This window comes from Rhinoraja longicauda, chromosome 8, assembly GCF_053455715.1.
Source record: "Rhinoraja longicauda isolate Sanriku21f chromosome 8, sRhiLon1.1, whole genome shotgun sequence".
Classification (NCBI taxonomy): domain Eukaryota; kingdom Metazoa; phylum Chordata; class Chondrichthyes; order Rajiformes; family Arhynchobatidae; genus Rhinoraja; species Rhinoraja longicauda.
Genome location: NC_135960.1, coordinates 40972932 through 40988157, shown reverse-complemented (window position 1 = coordinate 40988157; position 15226 = coordinate 40972932). Strand labels below are relative to the sequence as shown.

Genomic DNA, 15226 nt, shown 5'->3' with positions numbered 1-15226 from the left:
GACATGTGTGGAAGGGAATCACTGCTTCACCCTGAAAGTATGTTTAGGTCCCAGGATGGTAAAACATATCCAATGCCAGCACATGGAAAGTGGTGATGAATTTCACAATCAACATTTGCTTTCATCGCAGGGTGGCTTCTGAGTAATAGGAAGTACTCCACCTTTTCTAGGGCCTTGTCATCAACCAGTGTGGTGGAGCAGGGGCTGTTTGACAGAGGACTTTTGTCTTCTGGGTGTTCAGCGTAATCCCATCCTCTTGTAAGCTTCAGTGAAAACAATGATGGTAGTTTGAAGCTCGGTCTCTGAATGTGCACAAACCCAAGTGACATTTGTATATTGCAGCTCAACTACTGAGCTTTAGGTAACCTGGGCTCTGCACTAAAGTCATCATTGTTGATCAACTTTTCATGCATTCTGAAAATTAGTTCGACTTCTGTAGAAAGTTTGCTTGAGCTAAGAAAGTTCAAGAAAGTATTGGGACAATGACATAACCTTGTCTAAGGCCAGTCGAACTGCCTGGGTTGTACTAGGGACTTTGGACTTTGTTTTATTTTTCCATTGTGTTGTTTTTTTAATTTACTGACCTTTTTTGTGTTTGTTGTGCTGCTGTTGCAAGTAAAAAATTTCACTGGTCCGTTTTGGGACATATGACTATAAAACACTCTTGATTCTTGACTCTTAACTTCACTGAGAATGATATGATGTAAACATCAACGAAGAAACGGTACGTGGCTTGTCAGGAACGCCACATGGTTCCATTGCCCTGCTTTAAGTGGGAGTAGCTTTAGCTTTGGGAGCAGTTTGTGGGAATCGTGAGTTGCTTCAGGGCATTTTGTGGATGGTGAACGCTGCTATCAGCTGGAACAGATGGTGGGGGGTGGGGGGTGGGGGGAGAGAGAATGGTTAGAATGATGGATAGGGCGTCAATCAAATGAACAGTTTATCTTCCTGGATTGTGTTGAAGGTTTCTGAGAGCAGTTGGAGCTGGACATGCTCAGGCAAGTGGAAAGTGTTCCATTGTATTTGCAGGAAAAACTTTGCCAGGAGTTGATTTCCTCACCACAGGGTACCCAGCACCTGACCTATTCTCAGAGAAATTTGTGTTGCTGATCCAATTAAACTTATGGTCAGTGATGATTTCATTTACATTACTGTTCCCCTACCCTCCCCCAACTCCCCAAGATATTGATGGTAGGGGACTTGATGTCGATATTGCTGTTGAACACCTAGCTGGTTAGACTCTCTCCTGTTCAAGATTGTCATTGCCTTGCACTTTGTGGCACAGATGTTACTTGCCACTTACCACCCTATCCCTGAGTGTAAGTCTAGACCTCACTGTATGGAATTGAATTTTTTTTTAGCAAACATCCTCACTTATGAGCTTTTGATGGAAGGAAGTATCCAGCCTTGAGTGCAGTCCTCTTGTTAGGCCTCTCCATCATTGACATTGGATGTGTTCCTGGAAACCTCATCTCTGCCCTGAGGAGACTTTTCTTCTCAATTCCCATCAACCTTAATTTTATTGGGCATTGACTTGAAACATGGGCCTTGATTCTCCCTCACCACAAACAATGTTTTATGTGATATTTCTTGAGTTATGCAGGTGAAGCCTCACCAGAGCTCCTTCAAGCCTCACATACTTACATGCTGTGTTTTTGACAAGGAGGTTACTCTCTTCACCTCTGGAGTTCACTCTTTGTCCATGTTTGGACTAACATTGTGAGGATATCTATGACCAAGTGGTCAGAGTGACCCAAAACTGGGCATCGGTGACTAGCTTATGGGTGAGTGACCACCACGATCGCATGATTCATGGCATCTTCAATCAGTTTGCTGATGACTGAGAGTGTCTGATGGGGCAGTAATGACCTGGATTGATTTTATCCTGTTTTATATATACATGCTCTACTTTTGTCATCTTTCATAAAGATGCCAGTATTGTAACTAGACTGAAACAACTAGGTAGGAGGCACAGTTGGTTCTGGAGTGCAAATGTTCAGCACACAGCTGGGTTGTTGTCTGGTTCCATAGTCTTTACTGTATCCAGAGTTCTCACCTGTTTCTTGATCACACGTCAAATTTGTTCAAGACTGTATTCTATAATGGTGGAACACAGGAAGAGGCCCAGATGGATCACCTACTTGGCATTTCTGGCTGTAGAAAGCTTCAAACACTCCAGCCTTGAGTGTTGTCCTCTTGTTAGGCCTCTCCATCATTGACATTGGATGTGTTCCTGGAACCCTCTTCTCTTGGTGGCTGTTCAGGTGTATAACACCAGATATGATATGACTGATGTGATGTGATTAAATTTGTTGGTTGTGGGGTTGCTTAGATCTGATCAAATTACTGTGTGCTACGTTCAGTAATTGGCACCTGCTTATCATTGTATGTTGCATCTAATTTCTTGGTGTGGCAGATGGTGCTCGTGGATTGTCCTCTGCACTCTTTATTGAACCAGACTAGTCTCCTGTTTTAGTAATAATGGTTGAATGAATGGTATTTAGGGATACAATTTGGCAAGTTGTGGTACTGAATAGTTCTGCTGCTGATGATAGTCCAGTGCCTCAAGGAAGCCCAGTTTTGAGCTGCCAAATCTATTTTACTTCACCATGTGTGACAGGATGATGTTGCTATACAATATATTGGATGACTGAAGATATACAGTAGTATACTGTAATTGAAAGTTAAAATTCTCCTTTAGGAAGCTTCATCACCAAAAGTATGTTTTAAAAAACAAGTGTACTCCTTTGAATGCAATGTCAAACCATTCTTCCCTTTGGTTAAATGGGAAATTATAAATTGCTGGGAGAAATTGATTTACTTGTAACTAACCCTTTCTCGAATACTGATGATTCTTCTGGGGATGTTGTAGCAATTCCCCAGTTTCACAATACCAACATTTGATTTTTTTTTTACGTGTCTGGTTTCTGATCGCGTATGAAAATTCAAATGGGTAATTTTGCTGATAGAAAATAACCAATTGTTTAACATCTTACTTACTTGCAGAAATGACTTTGTTCCCCAAGCTTCAAAGCGTCAACCTGGAAATTCAGAGAAACTGCCACATGCATCGATTCAAGGACGCCAAATGTCCTTCATTGAAAACACAAGCAACAGAAAAACGCCCAATACTTCGCGCACTGAATGCCAAAGGCGAAGAAAAGACTGCTGATCGTCAGAGAACACCAGTGTACAACCGTAAACCAGAAACTGTTTCCTGTCCTCCAATGAATTGAAACCATATCAATGTGATGCAGCCACCAGAAGTAACACTTGTGTCAGAAATGGCTGAGCTCATTGTTAAATTAACATTCAGTTTGAATTCTTCTGACCTCGCCTGAGAAATAGATCCTACAACACTGAATTATAACTAATATAATTGTCACAAACATGATCATCTGTAAACAGTGATAGTTGCATTTCAAATTTGATGCATTAAAAGAATAAGCAATGTCTTTCTTATGGTGTCCTTTATTGTGTCAGTGTGACCCATTCCTTTACACAACCCAATGGAGCTAGGAGCACAACATAAGAGGCAAGCCATTCCTGATTTGCTGACGACTATATTGAGAAAGGTAAATAAAATGGGAGATGTGTAGTCAAGGAAGCTATAGGAGTCTGTGGTTTTATCGTAGATATCGCTGGATAGCTTGTCTCTGGAGATGGAGATAAAAAGATCAGGAAAAGGGAGAGAAGCATCAGAAATGTTGCAAATGTTGCAATTTAAGGGCAGGATGTTGTCTCACTAAGCCACCCAGCACTTCTTTAGTACTTCTTTGGATCTATTTTCTAGGCAAAATTAATTTATTTGACCCTTAAATCTAATAGACTGCCACTTCTGAATTGCCACTGTGGATTATATATAAATGTTTTTAAAACAAAATCAGGCTACAAAGCAAATGTAAATTTAGGACAGTTTCAACATATGGGACATTTCCTACAATTAGAATCTTTGACATTTTCTATTTCCCATACTCTTCTTTCGTACAGGCAATGTCAAATGCTACAGATTGAGGGTTGTCTGTGTTCCAGAATAGTCTGAAATTATGACAAAACTAAAACTTATTCTACAGGGCACGGCAATGAGCAGAAAATCATAAACCAATGAACAAATAGTCTGTTTCTTTTTATTTGAAGGCTTTAACTTGCAGTTATAAAATGTTGGAGAAGGGGCAGACCATTTGAGTGAATGGGATAATCAGAAATGAAAGGTCATATGATGGACACATCCTGTTAAAGTTGGCAGCCCTGTGCTCTCTCCATGGGAATTTCCACTAAAATTATTTCCATGTTCATAATTGGCCCATCAATCAAACCTGCAACCTCAGCATTATGAGACTTCGGGTTTAGATTGAAAAAGCTTCCAGCTTTCCTTCCCGATCAGTGAATGTATGCATTCAGTACTGTTTGTAATCATACAGAAGCCTTAAGCATTCATTGATGATTCTTTCCAAACTACTCCCTGTTTAATGTGTTTTTCTGTCAACAGTGTCCCAATTTTAAAATTGACCTCACCCTCTTTTTCTCCTTTTAACTCTCTAAGGTTGGTGGGTGGAGAGCGGTGGTCCGTAAATCAGTAAATGCTTTCTGAGGGACAGTGCTGCAAATTCCTATTGCACATGAAGCCCAAGTGCATTATCAATTGCATCTTACATAGAAAGGCCTTTCCTTTGGCATGTGGAGAGCATAAAGGATAACAGACCTGCCCAAGGTCCCAGATGCAATTTGAGGAAGGTTGAGGGAATCACAGAAGAGAAGTGTCCAGTGGCTTAGGATGATAACTGGGAATGGGGTGGAGAGGAAAATCAGATTCTCAAGAACTTGTTAATTTACAGCTTTTGCAAGATCTTCAGTACAGCCCACAAAACTAGCGCTGTACCACTCTTTGATGTTTTCCAGCTCTCCTTCACATGGTAGGCACCAAGAGCCTGTCATGGCTACAATACACTTGCATTTTTGGAGAAAGGCGAGCAAGCTTTAATCAACGTGTGTTGATGCCACTCAGGATATTGGGTTCTTAAAGTAAAGAAAGATGGAATTTCTGAACTATCTTTCATAATCCCAACAAAGTACTTCTGCACTGCACTCATTTACTATTTAAGTATGCACCCAGTCAATGGTTCGGATGGATATCTGTGTTTGTGGAAATGAGCAGACCCCATGAAGTCCCATTCTATTTCCAGGGTAAGAGTTTATTTCTTATTGTGATTCCCTCAGTCACTTTTGAGGGATGTGGAATCTAACTGCCAATGATTTCACAATGCCAAACCAGAAACAAAATGCTTTTTCAATTGCATAAAGGGATGTAGATAAAGTTTGTGAAGTTTTATGTAGCCTCTCCAATCTGTCTGAGATGACATGGTGATGTAAGAGAACAGCACAATACCCTACTTTGATTTTCATTTATTTAGAAGTGAGGCTGTGCAGGTGGACAGAGCTGACAACTGAATGGTATTACTGAAAGGAGAGTGGAAGGAGGTAACGATGTTAGTTAGCAGGTGTTCTGCAATTAAAAGCCTTTTTGTTAAGGACAAAGCTAGCCTTATTACAGTATTCTTTAATGAAGTGTTATTACCTATAAGAAAAGGCTCATTTGTACACCCACGCACATTAGATTCAGATTTCACAAAGAAAATTGGTGATAGGCACACACTGCATATTATTTCTGGTAAGGAATTTAAAGCAACAGAATAACGAAAGTGCTTGCCTGAGATTTCTCTTATGTATTAAAGGTAATGGCATCATTTAGTGTTTCACTAAATGTATATGTACATTTGTATTGTGAACATAGGATACAGCTTTAGAATTAGGAAGATATATTTATCAGGAAGGCACTGTAAAAGTTGGGCTCATACCTCCAGAAAGTAGTGAATGAGGGTGAATTGATTGTGAGGGAGATGGCTATAAAATGATCCCACTTCTGGCCAAACCGAAAAGAGAGGTCATCAATTTCACATTTTCATCGGGGCGGCACGGTGGCACAGCAGTAGAGTTGCTGCCTTACAGCGCCAGAGACCCAGGTTCGATCCCGACTACGGATGCTGTCTGTACGGAGTTTGTACATTTTCCCCGTGACCTGCGTGGGTTTTCTCTGAGATCTTCGATTTCCTCCCACACTCCAATGACGTACAGGTTTGTAGGTTAATTGGCTTGGTATAAGTGTAATTTGTCCCTTGTGTGTGTAGGGTGGTGTTAATATGCGGAGATCGCTGGTCGGTGCGGACTCGGTGGGCCGAAGAACCTGTTTCCGTGCTATATCTCTAAACTAAACAATTAAACATAAATAGTCAACAATAAATCCAATCAGGAATAAGAGAAAATTTATTTAGAATTGTTAGAATTGGAAGTTGCAAGCTCATGAACTAATAGAGGAAAATAACATTGGTGAAATCAATATAAATTCTTGAGTGATAAATTCTCAGAAAGACGTATTAATATGTTTGGATGAAAGTATGTAGGAGATTCATGTGGGAAAGTTGGGCCTCCCATTGATTCGGTGTGAAGTCAGAAACACTCAGGTTTGATTCTCAAGCTGCAGGTTAGGCAATTTTCAATGGGCATGCATCTAATTCGTACACAACAGGTACATAAAACATTGAACAGTACAGCATAGTGACGGGGCCTTTGGCCCACGATGTTTGTGCGGACCATGATGCCAAGCTGACCTGATCTCATCTGCCTGCACATGATCCATATCCCTTTATTCCTTGCATTTCCATGTGCCTACCCAAAAGCCTCTCAAATGCCACCATTGAAAAAGCCTCCACTACCACCCCTGGCAATGCATTCCAGGACACCATCATCCTCTGTAAAAATCTTGTCCTGTATATCACCATTAAACTTCCCTCTCTCACCTTATAGCTATGCCCTCTAGTACTGGACATTTCCACGCTGGAAAAAAGATTCTGTCTACCATATCTATGCCTCGCATACTTCTATCAAGTGTCCCCTCAACTTACGACGTTCCAGAGAAAACAATCCCATGTCTATCCAAACTCTCCCTGTAGCTGAAACCCTCTAATGCAGGCAGTATTTTGGTATACCTCCTCTGCACTCTCTCCAACGCTTCCACATCTTTTCTGTAATGGTGCGACCAGAACAGCATGCAATACTCGAAATGTGGCCAAACCAAAGTCCTATGGAGCTCCATCATGACTTCCTGACTCTTAAATACAATGCCCTTAGTAATGAAGGCAAGCATACCATACTCCTTCTTTACCACCTTATCTGCTTGTGTTGCCACCTTTAGGTCTTTGTATCTACTTGTGTTGCCACCTTTGGCCACTGGAATCCCATTGCCCTTTGTTTTAATTGAAGTGTCATGACATTATCTGTAAACAGCCTAATTTAATTTGAATGATATACTTTCATTCTGGAAAATCTACCTTCACATCACATCCCTTATCATCTTACATGACTTCTTTAGACACTTTAAGCTTTTTCATTCATGTCTTACCTCCGCAACAGTTACTCTTATTTAATCTTTTTAGCTCATGTATCATTCTTCATTGGTTTCCATCCTCCAACCAACCATCGAGCATCCTTTTACATTAATCCTACATATTATTCTCCCCACTTTCTCATCTCCTCAGATTCCACCAATCACCTACACGTGTGGGGCAATTTACCATGACCAATTAACCCACCAACCCTCATGTCGTTTGTATGTGGAAGGACCTGGGTATCTGGGACAATTAGGCAGCAGCTCTATCAGAAACTCCCTTATGGCTTCTTTTTAGGACCCTGGAAAATTTCTGTGTGCTTTTTTATTGTCAGGTGCACATTCAGCTACCAAGGCCCAAGTTCTGGGATTTTCTTTCCTAACCCATTTACCCTTCCCTACCTCTTTAAAATCCTTCTAAAAATTTGGTCCTTTAGCACATTTCTGATCATTTTGCGCAAACAGTTCCTAGTGTGCCAAGCAAATTTTGTTAGGTAGCTCTCACTTAAAGCACTTTTGGATGTTATACTGTTAACATGGTATATAAATTCAGGTTGTTACTGCACCCTCCATGGCTTTCAGTATTTTTAAGACGTGTTGTCAGATTCAGAGCCCTCTTTAAGAATGCTTTGAGCATGCTAATTTCAAGAACTGTTGGCAGATTTCAATCACCAACATAACTAATTTTTAAGAAGACAGTCATTGCACCAAATTCATTTTTCTTTATTGATTTATGTTGAAAAATGGTTAGTGGGAGGATTTAATTGTGCTTTGATGAGGCTTTGTACAAGACCTGTATTCTAGCACCTTCAGAAGAGTTTAACTTCAGTCAAAAATAGCCCATGGCTGCTGTGGCCTGACCTAGCAAACCTTGAGGTATGGTTTGACGTAACATTCATATTAGAAATATAGAAACATAGACATAGAAAATAGATGCAGGTGTAGGTCATTCGGTCCATCGAGCCAGCACCGCCATTCAATATGATCATGGCTGATCATCTAAAATTAATACCCCATTCCGGCTTTTTCCCCGTGTTCCTTGATTCCCTTAGCCCTAATAGCTAAATCTAACTCTCTCTTGAAAACATCCAATGAATCGGCCTCCACTGCCTTCTGTGGCAGAGAATTCCACAGATTCATAATTCTCTGCGTGAAAAAGATTTTCCTCATCTCAGTCCTTAATGGCCTACCCCTTATTCTTAAACTGTGACCCTTGGTTCTGGACTCCCCCAACATCGGGAACATTTTTCCTGCATCTACCCTGTCCAATCCTCAAAGAATTATGTTTCCATAAGATCCCCTTTCATCCTCCCAAATTCCAGCGAATGCAAGCCCAGTCGACCCATTCTTTCATCATACGTCAGTCCCGCCCTCCCGGGAATTAACCTGGTGAACCTACGCTGTACTCCCTAAACAGCAATAATGTCCTTCCTCAAATTAGGAAACTAAAATTGCACACAATACTCCAAGTGCGGTTTTACCAGGGCCCTGTACAACTGCAGTAGGACCTCCTTCCTCCTAAACTCAAATCCTCTTGCAATGAAGGCCAACATGCCATTGACTTTCTTCACTGCCTGCTCTACCTGCATGCTTACTTTTAGTGCCCAATGTACAAGCACACCCAGGTCTCGTTGCACCTCCCCTTCTCCTAATCTGACACCATTCAGATAATAATCTGCCTTCCTGTTCTTGCCACCAGTGGATAACCTCACTTTTCCACATTATACTGCATCTGCCATGCTTCTCCCACTCACCAAACCTATCCAAGTCACCCTGCAGCCTCATAGCATCCTCCTCGCAGCTCACACTGCCACCCAGCTTTGTGTCATCTGCAAACTTAGAGATGTTACATTTAATTCCCTCGTCTAAATCGTTAATATATATTGTAAACAACTGGGGTTCCAGCACCGAGCCTTGCTGCACCCCACTAGCCGGCCATTCTGAAAAGGACCTGTTAATTCCTACTATTTGCTTCCTGTCTGCCAACCAGTTCTCTATCCATCAATACCCTACCCTCAATACCATGTGCTCTAATTTTGCACACTAATCTCTTGTGTGGGACTTTGTCAAAGGCTTTTTGAAAGTCCAGATACACCACATCCACTGGCTCTCCCTTATCCATTCTACTTGTTACATCCTCAAAAAATTCCAAAAGATTAGTCAAGCATGATTTCCCCTTCATAAATCCATGCTGATTTGACCAATCCCATCACTGCTTTCCAAATGCGCTGCTATAACATCTTTAATAATCGACTCCAGGATCTTCCCCACTACCGATGTAAGGCTAACTGGTCGATAATTCCCCGTTTTCCCTCTCCCTCCTTTATTAAAAAGTGGAGTTACATTGGCTACCGTCCAGTCCACAGGAACTGATCCAGAGTCGAGAGAACATTGGAAAATAATCATTCACGATTTCTAGGGCCACCTCCTTAAGTACTCTGGGATGCAGACCATCTAGTCCTGGGGATTTAGCTGCCTTCAGTCCCAACAGTTTACCTAACACCATTTTCTGAATAACGTGGATTCCCTTCAGTTCCTCCCTCCCACGAGATCCTCAGTCCCCTCGTATTTCCGAGAGATTGTTTGTGTCTTCCTTAGTGAAGACAGAACCAAAGTACTCGTTTAACTGTTCTGCCATTTCCTTGTTTCCCATTATAAATTCACCTGTCATTGACTGTAAGGGACCTCCAATCGTCATCACTAATCTCTTCCTTTTTGCATACCTGTAGAAACTTATACAGTCAGTTTTTATATTTCCCACAAGCTTTCTTTCATGCTCTTTTTCCCCTTCTTAATTAACCCCTTTGTCCTCCTCTGTTGAGTTCTAAATTTCTCCCAGTCCTCTGGTTTGCCGCTTCTTCTGGCCAATTTATATGCCTCCTCCTTGGTTTTAACACAATCCTTGACTTCCCTCATCAGCCACAGTTGTGCCGCCTTCCGTTTTATTTTTTCACCAGACATGGAAGGCCCCTATTACAAGCCTTCCTAACAATGATCAGTTCCAACAAGAGAGAATCTTACCACCTGCCACCTACAATACAACCCACCCCACCATTAATATCCTGGTGGTCATGGTTGACCAGAAACTCAACTGGACCATCCACACAAAAACTGGCCACAAGGTCAGGTCAGATTTCATAAGTTCATAGGTTATAGGAGCAGAATTAGGCCAGTCAGCCCATCAAGTCTACTCTGCCATTCAATCATGGCTGATCTATCTTTCCCTTTCAACCTCATTCTCCTGCCTTCTCCTCATAACCCCAGACACCCGTATTAATCAAGAATCTATCAATCTCCACCTTAAAAATATCCATTGACTTGGGCTTCACAGCCTTCTGTGGCAAATAATTCCACAGATTCACCACCCTCTTAGTAAAGAAATTCCTCAACATCTCCTTTCTAAAGGTACGCCCTTTTATTCTGAGGCTATGGCCTTTGGTCCGAGACTCTCCCATGAGTGGAAACATCCTCTCCACATCCAATCTATCCAGGCATTTCACTATTCGGTTTTCGGTAAGTTTCAATTAGGTCCCCCCTCATCCTTCTAAATTTCAGCGAGTATAGGCTCAGTGCCGTCAAAAGCTCATCATATATTAACCCAATCATTCCTGGGATGACTTACCTTCTGACACTCCAAGACCAGTCCATCGACTACAAGACAAGTTAGAAGCATCATTCTGACAGCATCTCCCAATCCTATTTTATCTGCCAGCAAGAAAGACAAGGCAGGAGATGCATGGGATCAACACCATCTGCAGGTTGCCTTCCAAGTTTCACACCTTTCTTACTTAGAAATATATAATTGATCTTCCATTGATACTCAATTTAAATCCTGAACGCTTCTCCCCAATAGCAACGCAGGAGCACTTTCACCAGAAGGACTGCAGTGTTTAAGAAGGAGTCTCACCTCCACGTTCTCAAGACCTATTAGGGATGGGCTATAAATGTTGCCCTTACCCCCTGAAAAAATCAGTAAACATCTTAATTGAGGTATTAGCACCTGCTTTCTGGCAGACAATGTTCCAGATATTCTGCCTAATAATTATGACATATTTTGTGTCAGTTCTGAAAGCTCTGCACAGTCAAAACTGATTTGTTAAATTATGTGTCTGCAATTAGATATAAATCATATTCTTATTGAAACTTCATAATATTTCAATTTTATGTAAACTGCAAATCATGGATTATTGTCCTTCCAGTAATTCTCTCTGTCATTTTCCTGGTGTATTCACACTGGAGCTTAATGCTGTATTCTGTAGGTCCCCTATAGTTTTGAGTTGCAAGTTACCTGGTTACTTAGTTAAATGAGAATTAATTGTGCTAATTATATACATAGAATGCATCAATGTGAAAGCCTGAAAATAAGTTTAATGGACAAGTTGACTTGCTGGGCCCAACAGTTATCTGGGCTTTAGCTGCTGATAGGTACTCAGTCTGTCTCCATGATCTCCATCACAGCCAGACCTAGTCAAAGTCACAACCTATTGACCTGAAGATTATTAAATCAACGTTAGTTCAGTCATTTATTTTTTACTTATTTCATTTTGCTCATGTTTTAACTAAGCATTGTAATGTGTTAATAAATGTTATGGTTTTTACTTTTTAAAGAACTATTACTTAAAGACATTTGAATGGTTTTTAAATGTCTGGGTTTTTTGCAAAACTTACATAACCTCATAGATCTTCACTTTGTGTAATGCAGGGCATTATTGAGTTACACAAGGCATGGTAATGTAATGAAGGGCTGTGCTGTATAACATGGGCCAGTGTAACATGGGGTTCTGCAGTGTAACGCAGGACATTGTATTATATAACCAAGACCTATGTGGTTTAACAGGTGGGAGGGGGTGGGGTCAGCACAACATAGGGTATTGTGTAGGAAGGAACTGCAGATGCTGGTTTATACTGAAGATAGACACAAAATGCTGGAGTAACTCAGTACAGGCAGCATCTCTGGATAGAAGGAATGGGTGACTTCTTCACTGATGGCTATGTCTGATACACCTCTATAAGATCACTCCTCATCCTTCTGTGCTCCAAGGAATACATTTTAGCCTGCCTAACGTTTTCCTATCTTGCAACATCTTGTAAATCTCCACTGCACTCTTTCCAACTTAACAATGTCCTTCATATAGCGGGGTGACCAAAACTCAACACAATACTAAATGCAACCTCACCAACTTCTTGAACAACTGTACCATAACATCCCAACTTCTATACTCAATACCCTGACTGTTGAAGGCGCATGTACCAAGAGGCATCTTGACTACCCTATCTACCTAAGACGTCACTTTCAAGGAACTATGTATCTGTACTCCTAGATCTCTCTCCTCTATAACACTCCCCAGGCCCTTGGCATTTGCTGTGAAGGTCCTGCCCTGGTTTGAATTCTGAAAATGCAACACCACGTATTTATCTGCATTAAACTCTATTAAACATTTCTCAGCCCACTTAACAATGTCCTTCATATAGCGGGGTGACCAAAACTCAACACAATACTAAATGTGACCTCACCAACTTCTTGAACAACTGTACCATAACATCCCAACTCAAGATCCTGAGATAATTTTTGATAACCATCTTCGCTATCTACGATATCACCTACTTTAGTGTCATCCGTAAACTTAAGTATCATCTGCAAACTTACGACACTTGTTATATTCTCAGTGTCTAGATGGTTTCCCATTACATATTTGAATAAACATTCTATTATCTTCCCTAATACTAGAGCTAAACAAATTGCTATTACCCTGGATTATTTAAGCTTATACATGGAAGTATTTATTTTGCAATACACTAGACCCTTGCCATTATTTTCTTTTCTCTGATGAATTGCTCCATTTGTATGGAATTACCTCCATTATCGTGGAGCCACAGATAAATAGAGTGATCAAAAAGACTTTTGGCACATTGGTCTTCATCAGGCAGAGTATTGAGTATAGAAGTCTGAAGAAGGGCCTCGACCCGAAACGTCACCCATTCCTTCTCTCCTGAGATGCTGCCTGACCCGCTGAGTTACTCCAGCATTTTGTGTCAACCTTCCATTTAAACCAGCATCTGCAGGTTTTTTTCCTACACATATTGAGTATAGAAGTTGGGAGGTCATGTTGCAGTTGTATAAGACGTTGGTGAGGCTGCATTTAGAGTATTGTGTTCAGTTCTGGGCACCATGTTATAGGAAAGATGTTCTGTCACATCAGTCCGAAGAAGGGTCTCGACCCGAAACGTCACCCATTCCTTCTCTCCCGAGATGCTGCCTGACCTGCTGAGTTACTCCAGCATTTTGTGAATAATAGGAAAGATGTTGTCAAGCTGGAAAGGGTGCAAAGAAGATTTATAAGGTTGTTGCTAAGACTCGAGGGTCTGGCTATAGGAAGAAGTTGAGTAGGCTGGGACTCTATTCCTTGGAGCACAGAAGGATGAGGGGTGATCTTATTGAGGTTTATAAAATCATGAGAGGAATAGATCGGGTTGATGCACAGAGTCGCTTGCCCAGAGTAGGTGAATCAAGGATCAGAGGACATAGGTTTAAGGTGAAGGGGAAAAGTTTCAATAGGAATCTGAGGAATAACCTTTTCACACAAAGGGCTGTTGGTGTATGGAACAAGCTGCCAGAGGAGGTAGTTGAGGCAGGGACTATCCCAACGTTTAAGAAACAGTTAGACCGGTACATGGATAGGACCGGTTTGGAAGGATATGGACCAAATGCCAGCAGGTGGGACTTGTGTAGCTGGGACATGTTGGCTGGTGTGGGCAAGTTGGGCTGAAGGGCCTGTTCCACACTGTGTCACTATGACTCTATGGCCACTTCACTAACTTGTTTAAACATCCAACACAATTTCATAAGAGCACAGAGTTCATCATTTCTAATTTAAAAATTACATCACCATTTTTGTTTTTAATCTATCCATATCATGTTTATATTTCTTTTATATCATGTCCAAATAATTAATCCCATTGGAAAAGTATCTATTTAATATTTCTATCATTTCAGTACCATTAGTTGCAAGTTTATCTTGTGTACATGTTGGTGGGCCATCATTTTTCCTTTTAATAGCTTTCAGGAAGATATTACCTTTTTTAAGATTCATGAGAACTTCTTTTCTAAATGTCATTTTATTTTCCTGATTGCAATTTTTGTATTCCTTCCTGTACTCTTTATATCCTTTGTCATCCTTTATTTTCTGTATATTATGTGTATTTGTTTTCTGTTAAATTAAATTTTCCACATGCCCTTATCCGTGCAATGTTTATCATTATTGTCATTTATTCTTGTTTTTCAGAGATATGTATTGCCTCAGATATTTATTGACCAGCTTTCTACTACTTTTCTCCAACCTCTTTATTTTGTTGTCCATCAATATTTTGTTCTGTTATTTTTCCCCAGTTTCTCATTATCAGAAATTAGTTGTTTTTCTAATTTATTATCAAGGCCTTGTCTTACTTAATTACCAAACAGCTGGTCTGGTTGTTGGGAGTGATGATAAATCAACCTTGTTTCAGGTTAGTAACTGTGAGCTTTGTAAGGGTGCACTTAGGTGATCTTAAAATCAATCTAGCCAGTGATTTCATGAAGAGAGATTTTCATCTAAACTCCTCTTAACATGTCTCTTAAGTGAGGTAACACAGTGCTCCAACTGTCAGTTATCCATGGACATCAGCCAATTTGGAAAATGGAAGTCCAGAATTAATAATTAGTGTATATTGTACTGCACTCCACTATCACTCAAGCATTAGTGTCTGGGAAAGATGTACCCCATTTAGTTCACCGGTGGTTTCAAAGTT

The 15226-nt window shown here is 40.7% G+C and overlaps 1 protein-coding gene across 1 annotated transcript in view; it reads left to right on the top strand.

Annotated features, from left to right (window-relative positions):
• The window catches only part of LOC144596359 (uncharacterized), a 185732-nt gene extending 182317 nt beyond the window's left edge, over positions 1-3415 (top strand). The window contains exon 12 of the mRNA XM_078404616.1: positions 3007-3415. Within this exon, the coding sequence (XP_078260742.1) occupies positions 3007-3172 (166 nt within the window). The 3' untranslated portion in view covers positions 3173-3415. The remainder of the gene's footprint in view (positions 1-3006) is intronic.
• The last annotated feature ends 11811 nt before the right edge of the window (positions 3416-15226 follow it).